The sequence below is a fragment of the Lutjanus erythropterus genome, chromosome 13 (genome assembly GCF_056507025.1).
Source record: "Lutjanus erythropterus isolate fLutEry1 chromosome 13, fLutEry1.hap2, whole genome shotgun sequence".
NCBI lineage: Eukaryota > Metazoa > Chordata > Actinopteri > Lutjaniformes > Lutjanidae > Lutjanus > Lutjanus erythropterus.
Window position 1 is genome coordinate 25,047,092 of NC_139329.1, and position 10,152 is coordinate 25,057,243.

The 10,152-nt window shown below is 40.2% G+C and overlaps 1 protein-coding gene across 1 annotated transcript; it reads left to right on the forward strand.

Moving 5' to 3' along the window:
- Positions 1 to 6,373, forward strand: fbxl22 (F-box and leucine-rich repeat protein 22). The gene is made up of 2 exons (XM_084735014.1): positions 1 to 484; positions 5,886 to 6,373. The coding sequence occupies exons 1-2, from the start codon at positions 147 to 149 to the stop codon at positions 6,232 to 6,234; spliced, it is 687 nt and encodes a 228-aa protein (XP_084591140.1). The 5' UTR covers positions 1 to 146; the 3' UTR covers positions 6,235 to 6,373.
- Positions 6,374 to 10,152: the final 3,779 nt, after the last annotated feature.

Sequence of the window (10,152 nt, forward strand, 5' to 3'; positions counted from 1 at the left end):
CAGGCCTCCAGCGTGTGCCTGAGGAGGCATCATGTATCTAGGCCACACAATACGAGCTGCAGGCTCATTGTTGCTGCTTACCAGCAGGCCTATCAACGCCCCGGGGAAGAGGCCTCTCTCTGTCTGTCTTGGGACGGCTCACCATCATGCATCTCACCCAGCTCAACCGCGAATGTCTCCTTCACCTTTTCTCCTTCCTGGACAAGGACAGCCGGAAGAGTTTGTCCCTTACCTGTCGTCAGCTGCGGGAGGTCTTCCTGGACCCCCGCCTCTGGAATTTACTCCACTTCAGCTCCCCGTGTGAGCTGAGGAGGGACAACTTTGTGCTGGGACCCTCACTGCGCTACTTGACTATATGCTGGTACTCCAGCAGGGTCCTGCAAGTGTGCAACATTGAGGACTGGTTGAAGAGCTCGTTTCAGAGGGACATCTGCAGTAAACATGAGAGCCTGGTCAGCACTTTCCTGGCCCAAGTCTGCCAAATGTGAGTGTTTGTGTGTGGTTCTCCCCTGCATTGTGGTGTGTTTTGGAATGACAACTGACAAAAGATATTTTTCCAGTGGTCAGCGATGAAACAGACCAACAGAGGGTGGACAAAACAACATAAACAGTACACAGTTATATAATCTGAAGCAGTGGTTCCCAAACCTTTTCTTTAAGGGACTCCTTTTCCTCGAGCGACCTGATGACCCCTGACTAAGTGACATATTTTATCTAGATTTCATGTTATATTCAATACATAACAGTGCAGAACAATACTGCAAGATGTTTGTGTGAAATGAGTCATTTCAATGAATTTTAAGCAGATATTTTCCTGTAAATATTGCATCACAGATGAGTTTTCCTGAAATTTTTAGGAACCTTTTATACAATTATCTGTCTGTACTGTATATTTTCCTCATTTTTAATAATCATATATGCTTAAAAGCCATCTCTTTTTTTTTTTGGGCAAATTCAGTGTTTTTTCTCTCCCTAACATTTGGCCATTGCCATATTAGCTCTTTGGTTGTTTTATCTGCATAGTTTTCTACTGCAGGAGAAGTATATTTAGCAGGGAGTGAAGGCTCTGTAAACACAGCTGGTTCATATCTAAGTTTATATCTTAAGATAATAACTGAAACTGTTAAAATACAATTTTACTTGAAATGCTGAAATATAGGCCTGCTATAAACTAAAAAAAGTTTTCTTACACTTCTTAAAATCCACAAGGCCCCTGAATCTTTGGCAAAACATAGTGGGTGACGGGACCACCGGGGTGATTTTTGGCTTATGACCCTTAAACAAAACACTGGGCCTCGTGCATTAATGTTTTCTTCTTGTTTTCTCTTTTAGTTCTCTTTTAGTTCTCTTGTGGCCCCTCGGATTTATCTTGTGACCTGTCGTTAGGGTTGCAACCCATATGTTGACAACGACACTGAAACCTTTAAAGTTGATTAACACCACTCTAAAACATTCTCCATTAAAACGGTTACAGTTATTTTAGATGCACTGGATTTTAAGATGTCCTTTTGTCCTTGTGCTTTTCACAAGATGATGCTAAAACATTTAATGGGAGCCTGAAGTTCCACAGTTTTCTGTTACACACGAACATTCAAACTATTGTCTCGGAATATATTACTTCTGGTCCAATGTGTCTTGAATATGATCACATAATTTTCCGTGTTTTTCAGGTTCATTCTCACCCGCCACAGGGGACGAAAATGTTTTCATTTAGAGGCACATGTCTTACTGAAACTGCCATGTTTAGCTGTAGGCAGCAGGGATAAAAATCATTAGAAACAGATGGTGTATTGAGAGAAAATGACACATCTGTGAGACTTAAGACTGATTCTATTAACTAACATAACTGTGGTCAGATATCAAATTATATTTATTGAATGATGTGACAGTTGGATTTGATAGGTCACTGAAATGAAGCTCGATATTGGCTTTTGGCCTTGTGTGCGTGGCTGGCTGCATGCAGGAATCAGCCTGGAGAGGCGTAATGAGGTCTCTGGATAATTTCTCTAAGGCAGCCAGTAATAACCGTTGATGTGAGGGAGCCTGGCCGCCGCAGCTGGCCGGGACAAGAGGAGGGGAAGAGGGGCTGGCTCATTGGCTCGGTGTATATGGCCCTGTGAGGATTTCCTGTATTGTGAAATTTGAGATGCAAAGACGTGAGAGCTGCGAGATCCAGTCAAAACTAGAACCACCTACTTTGTCTGGGTCCTGTATCTCAACGCCCTTAAGGCACACTCAATGCATACTGATAAACCCTCCCAAATTGTCTCAGGGAGAAGAAAGCAAGTGCACGTGACACAGTGGGAGGGGACGCGGAGGAGCTGTGGGGGTGATAAAGAGTGATTTGGCCGCAGACCCTCCCAGTCAGCTGCAGACTGGAGATTTACGCAGGCAGGTGGAGCCTACAATTGGCTCTTTGTTGCTGTCAGAGGAATGAACATGTGCGTCTGTCTTTGCCTGCCTCTTCCTGGATAAGTCTCCACGCAAACTCTGACGCCAAGCTCATGTCTGTCTTCTTTTTTTTTTTTTATCTTCATGGAAAAAACTGTAAAACATAGCTTATCTTTGAGCTTCCTTGAAGTGTTGTTGCCAGTAATGCTCCCCTAAATGACAGATGACAACATTAAATCAATGAGCAAGAGCACAGTTACCATGAGGTCAGAGTATTCGACTTATACAACATGAATTAACATGCTCAACATGCCATGTGCAGTTTGCACAGTGGGTGGCACAAAAAGCTTTGGCATGAGGCTTTGAGTAGTTTCATTCCAATATTTAAACATGCACTGTGTGAATAAATTTATGCTTTCTCTCTCAAAACAAGCAATGGCACATTTCTGGTTACAATTTAAGCTATAAGCCTTAAGACTTCTGCTTACAAACTACAGTTTCAGCTGCTTTTGAAAATATTCCCATCTAAATTTAGATAGCAAAATATGTCCAAAGTCTGTGTTTGAAACAAACCCTTAAGCTCCACTTAAAAGAGACCAAAGCAGCTGAATGTTAAATGTACGTCTTAGTTCCTTTTCGAGTTCACTGGATAATTTGACCAGACAAAATAACCGTTAGGAAACCAAACAGGTCATTAGAGAGATAATTACAGGTTGGTGGTGTGGTGTTCTGCTTGTGTGCGCAGCTCAGACCAGGCTGCCCTCCATGCCGTTTGTTTTAATGTTAACTACATCATGTCTCAAACCTAAAAGAAGCAAACCATACAGCATACATAAATTTTTGAGGCATATAGGACAGACAGACAGACAGACAGACAGATAGATAGATTTTCTCTTTTATGTTGCAGTAAACAGCAGCACATCAGATTATACTTGCTGTGTTGTAAATGCCACTTTGAAAGCACAGGAGACATCAGTGGAATAAACTTGCTGCGGGCTAAAAACATTAGTATCTTGTAAAACAATAAACAAGGCAGTACACAGCAATAACTTTCCTCTATATACAGTTTTGTTCTGCTAGCGGTGGTTGCGTTCTCTGACTATCAGCTTGCACTTAAAAAGTTACAGATTTGTTAAAGGCTTAATAGTTTCTTCAAATATTTTTATTAAGTAAGAAATATGTTCCTAACTGATTTATCAAGATACATTGATCCCATACAGGCTCAAATGTTCCTTGAAGACAAAGCTCTCCCAACATTTTCAATTACTATTTAGAGTTTGTAAGAACATTTCAGGAAGATAGCAAAAAGAAAAGAAAAAGAAGGAGGACAGACATTGCCTTTAAAATATTTTTCAGCCTGACACCAAGTTACAGTTGTTGATTGCCACACAAAATTACCCTTGTGAATTTGCAACTGGGCCGTCATTTCTTCTTCTGTCCTGAGGACAGAACGTTAATCTTACCAACTGAGGTACCTGCAGACCCCAGAGGTATACTCTGCCATATCTCACAGGTGCTTTGTCTTACCATTACAGTTTTTCATGATTTTGTCAATCAGTTTGCCTCTAAGGACTTCACATCATTGTTTTCTGTTTTAATTAGTGTTTTTGTTTTTTTTTAAAGACAATGTATTGAGGTCCTGGGGGACTCCAGTTTATGTTATTTTAGTAAACTGAACTATTGATTTGCAATGGGTCCTTATTAAAAGTGTTATTTACTATCACTATTAGAAAGCTGTCTTCTAGAAAAGGCTGTCGAGCAGAAAGACACATCACACAGCATAAAGAGCGTCAAACTCCATATCAGGAGCAGGCTGTGGTGGATTAGAGGCTGAAGTTCGACAGTAAAGCTTATTGTTAAGCTTATTAAAGCTTATTGTTGACTCATTATTGTTAGACTTTGATGACTTATCATCTTCAGTTTTTTGTCTTTTTTTCTATTTTTCTCTCACAGATTTAGGTTTGGGAAGCAAAGATACTTGGCAAAGTTTAGGAAAAGCTCATGGTTTGACCATTAACTATGTGTTAGACAGCACTTTCTGCAAGAAAGATCTGAAGGCTAACTTCTCCCATGAGCTCTGTCAGTCACTTTGAAGGACACAGAAAGAGATGTAGCAGATTTTCCTTGTGTGATCTGTTGATGATCCTTGATATCTAATGATATTTTCTGTTTGTATGACATTGATTGCATAACTAATAATGTTTTGAGAATAATCATTTTGCTATGATGGTTGTGTCTTACAGTGGTTTATTCTTGGAGTCCCCAGGCACCCCAGTCGGCCGTCCTTTTATATTAAATAATTTAATAGGATGGGGGTTAAGAGGGTTAAGGTGGCATGCAGGAACTTATACTCTCTGGTAGAAAAAATAACACACACGCACGCACACAAATATCTGCACAAAGTGAGGGGAGGCGCCGTGAGAGGGTGGATTATGTAACAAAGGTTGATGAAGTTTTTATTCCTGTCATGTTTACCTCAATTCACTTCCCTCATGTACTGTGCCGTATCTGCTCAGACACTCTAACTGCAGCCATTACAGACTACCGAAGCTCTAAATACCACCGGCTTTGAGCTCCTGTCATTCCACTGCCCCACCCCCTCTGTTTTCTTTTTTGGTTAATGTCAATACCATGTAATCACATCCGCTGATAAAGCCCCACATTGGCCCCATGCAACAATGCAGCAGGGCACGTGGATTGACTGTGCTGCCCCATGTTCAGAGGTTACTGGGACAATACCCTCAACACTTGCAGGCAACTGGAATATGTTTGTCTCACATGTAGTAAAGTGGTAAGATTATGTAAGTCTTTATGTAATCTGCATCAGTGAACGTGAATGACATCCTCGATCCGTTGCCATCAGAGTGTCTGTCTGCCAGCTCTGTACTGCCAGTCTGCCAGAGCTGTAGGTTGCACTGGGTGGAAACATGCAGTAAACACATGCATTTCACAGCAACAATTCACATTCATTTTTATACGTAATTCCTGCAAAATTAAGCATGAGAAAACACATTTTTTGTCATGCTATAATTCATCAAACATCCTGTAATTGTTCTGTGACAAAAGCGCCATACTCTGTTTATTCACAAAAGCTTTTTAGAGGACGGAAACACATGAGCCCAGTGGGACAGTGTGTGAAGAAAAGATAGCTTGTTCTTAGTATTAAACGGCTCTATCGTCCAACAGATCATGTTGCTGCCCCTCGGTGGTGTTGTTTACATCTCATTCACATGTGGCTCAGATCAGGCTCTAGATCTATATGCTCTCCACTGTTATCTGATTCTATTCAAAGGAAAATAAGCCCACACGCCAAACTGCAGTGTTTATTTAAGGCTAGTTCCTCTCCAAACACGCTAATCCCTCCCTACTATACATTATGTCTTAAGGCGTGAGGAGTAAAGATGACACACAACAGGTCTTTGTACTTGTTCTACCACAACACGTGTGTGGAAACTTGTTGTGTATGATGTTACTGACTGCTGTCTGTGCTACAGGTGTCCCAACCTGCTCTCACTAACCCTGTCCGGCTGTGGACACATTACCGACCAGGATGTGATCTCCACGCTGCAGAGCTGCAGAAGGCTGCGCCGCCTCCACCTGGAGAACTGCGTCCGCATCACCGACCGCGGCCTGGAGGGTGTGGCGGCTCATGGGGACAGTCTGGAGGAGGTAAAGGTGGACTTCTGCAGGAACATCACTCAGGCGGGGCTGCAGGCTGTCAGAGAGAAGAGGCCGGGCATCCAGCTGAGTGCAGAGAGGAGCGCTGAAATGATCCCTGACAGCATGCCCGAGGAGAAGGTGGCGCTCAGGATGACGCTACAGAAGCTCCTGCAGTTCTCCTGATGGCCATGTTTTCACAAGGACCACAAGGAAGAGCAAACCTGTAACGTTTGGACTTATGACTATGATGCTTTTGTTCTAGTTTGTATCTGTATTTAATAGACGTGGTTTTGCACCCTTTTTAAATATTTTTTTAAACACATTGAATATAAGTCTTCCTTACAAATACATGCTTTTAAGCTGTCTGTTTTCCTAACCAGGAAGAATTCCAGGCATAATCACAATAAAGTCTTATAGTGTATACAGCAGAGGTGGGGAATCCAGTCGCGTGACTCGACTCAAGTCAGACTTGAGTCACAAATTGACTAACACTAATTAAAGACTTGACTTGACTTTGACTTGGTATTCAAGACTTGAGACTTGACTTTGACTTGAGATAGATGACTTAAAGTCTGTGTTGAGGAAAATTCAGATATTTTCTTCTAAAAACATTATACATGTTAAAAAATACTTGCTGAAATCATGTGAATCATGTGTGACACAATGAAACCATGGTACCCCAGTACTATATAAGCCTCGGGAACGGGCCTCATGAACAACACCACCCCTCACCGCCCGACTCTCCCCACTGGTCACTAATAAATGTACCTTCAGTGACTCTTTGACAGGCAAGAGGTTGATATGTGACCGTCCTCTGGTTCTGGCTGCTCAAACGTTTCCGTACAAGTCCAATAAAGCTGGTCGACATAGCATCCATATTTCAGGTCACAGTGGTATTTGACAGCGGAACAGTCAGCATTTCAGAGCTGAGAGAACTGCTCCTTTTTATATACATGGAGGTTTTTTTAATCATTCAAATTTAGCTGGGTGCTTAATAGCACATTCCTGTGGTGTGACAATCTCAGAACAGTTATTATTGCCTTTCAATATTGAATATTTGTACTTTTTTATTTATTCAATATTATTTATTTAACATTTGCTTTTCTAGATATTGAGAGAAGTTGTGTTTTGTTTTTGACACATGATTGGGTGATTTCTAAGGCCCTGGTACACCAGCAGAGGCTAACACATGAGGTAACTGTCACTGCGGGAGCTAGTCCAAAAATATTAAAATTTGGATTTGACAATTATGTTCAAAAATCAGTAACATGACTACCACAACATCCAACATCATTCATCACTACAAACCCGCAAAGAAAGGTATGTGAATGCGTCTAATTTACAGTTAGATAACGTAAAGTTAAGCTACGTTAGACTTGACTTTGAATCGATTATGAATGTGTTTATTGAGAATATGTTAATGTAAAAGACGATTGGGCAGCAGATTCAGGGACTTATAATCAATAATCTCAGATTTAAATGTTGAAACGGGGTAGATTATCATTATCATATTACTTCAACTTGTGACTTGCTTGACCTGAGCAATGATTTGACTTGTCTAACTTGACTAACAGCAGGGACTAGCCACAGGTGGCCTTATCACTAGATCTTAATTAATAAACACTGAAATCATGTAATCATATGATTCCATATGAAATGTGCTTATTCACTTTCTTGCTGAGAATTAGAGGAGACAATCAAGTTAGCTTAGCTTAGCACAAAGACTAGAAATGGGGAAACTAGTCTAGCTGGAAGGTAATAAAATCTGCCTAGCAGCACCTCCAAAGCTCACTAATGAATAATTATATTGTGTAAGTTTATATGTCTATACAAAAAAACCCAAACATATATGGTATATAAACAGCACAAATTGTGTTTTTGTCATTTTGGTTCTTGTACAGGTATATATTGGCCATTTAGATACAAGAGTGGTATCAATCTTCTCATCTAATGCTCAGCAAGAAAGCAAATAAATGTATTTCTCAGAATATGAAACTGATCTCTTAATAGCTTTTAACAGTTTGAATAAAACATCGCACACAGAAGGATTTGTGCACACCTGCACCGTACAAAAGAGGAGGAAGAAGAGCAGCACGTCTTCACTGTGTTCTGTCTCAGACATGTCAGCACTCGGAGGGAAGGATATCTGAGGGTAAAATGTTCCTGAGCTGTGACTGGAATCATGTTATATAAGACTGTGAGATATATGAAAGTAGGTTGATTGGGGGGGGGGGGGTCTGTTTGTAAATGCCATGTGACAAATTTATTGCAGGCTGCTGCTGCAGGGCGCTCCCTGTCCTATCACTGTATCCCTGAAGAATGACCATATCTTTTCACACAAGGCCTACTTAATGAAGAACAAGCTTTTTTTCACTTCTAACAGGATGAGCACTATTTGATATTTATATATACACTTTTCAGTTCCCCTTTGAAATGCAAAATACTGTGTTTTTCCATTGACTGTATTTTTTACTTAGTGTCTACATGCTTTGTTTTTACTCATTCATTAAATGCATTAGACAATTTTCTATCATTTTGTGGTGAACAGTTTTTCTGAATGTGGATCTCAATCTTAATAATGAGGATTTAAAGATACCAATACTGGTGTTAAGTAGTACCTTTAAAACAAGAAGAAATGTTCATTTGGTGCTGCAAATCAAAAACAAACTAAAACAATAACCCATTAACAGGTTTGTATTGCACCATTATTGCAGAATTATAGCACTAGTTATTGTAAATTGCAGGTTCTCCTATACACTTGAAAGGGAATGAGGCAAGTTGGTTGCAATCTGCAGGCTCACTGCTAGATGCCACTAAATCATACACACTGGTCTATTAAAGGAGGACTAGTCCTTTGTGCAGGATCTTTAAGTACAGGCACTTTCTTTAAAGATGCACAAAATTTTTGATTTTTGAGATTTTTTGCGATTGTTGTGTTTTAAAAATTCATCCATATAATATTTATTGTGGAGTGTTGTTTGCCCCAGTAGGTCCACCTTAGGGTGGGGCATAATACAACAAAAATGAACAGTTTTGACTCTTCAAATGTTAACTTTTGCAAACAAGGTACATCAAAACTGCAAAAACTTGATGAATATACTTTTACAGACAAATTTCCCCAAGAATTCAAATGAAATACTTTGACATAACTGTCAAATCAGATATTATTATAGTGGCTAATACACGCTGATACTGATATAGACCAATATAGCTGTGGGCCAGTGACAGTTAATTTATTGGCCCTGATATTTATTGTGCATCCTTAGTAGCAATTATCGAATATCTGGGTGAACAGTATCCCATTGCTAGTTGATCTGATTTGTGATTTGTAACGAAACTAAAACTGAATTTGTATTTGAACTCTACTTGTTGGCCCTCCCAACCGCAGGAACAGGTTGGGTGCTTGGTTACGTGAAACACAATGAGCTAAGAAATGTGGTTTGAGTGGTTTGGGCAACAGGATCCATTTCAAAATGTACATTTGGCATTTGAGTTATTAAACAAGCTTCAAGAGGACATTCGAGAGTAACTTTATCTTTTCAGCAAAACCAAAGATTTGCATATTGACTTGAAAAGAGTGAGAAACCGTTTTAATTCAGCTGACGCCTGCTATTTTCTCCTGATAGCTCTGTAGACACTGTAGTATGTTTACTGAAAATTACATAGCAACACACATAGTGACAAAAGAGCCCCACGGGTGAGTAAGGATTGTATAACGTTCTGTTTTAATATACAGTAATGCATTGTTTTCCAACAAAGAGAGCCCCCAAACCAACTAGATAAATTTAACTGTTACTGAACAGAGAGACAGAGGCTCATGGGAGGTCAGACAACAAATGATATATAATTTACTAAAAGAAATATACCTTAATAGCAAAGTGCTTCTCAGGACAGACCTTTGAGAGTTATGAGTTCCAGGTGGGAAACTCCTAAGGCACATCCGGCTGCCCACAGCACAACAACATACAAAGCTCAGCTCGAGTCGTGTAGCAACATGACTGTATCAAAGCGTCAGTCCTCTGCTTGTTTCCACCAGAGGCAGTTTTTTTTTTTTTTTTATGGTTGAAGGATTTCAAGAGACGACAATCTTGAAAGACCTGT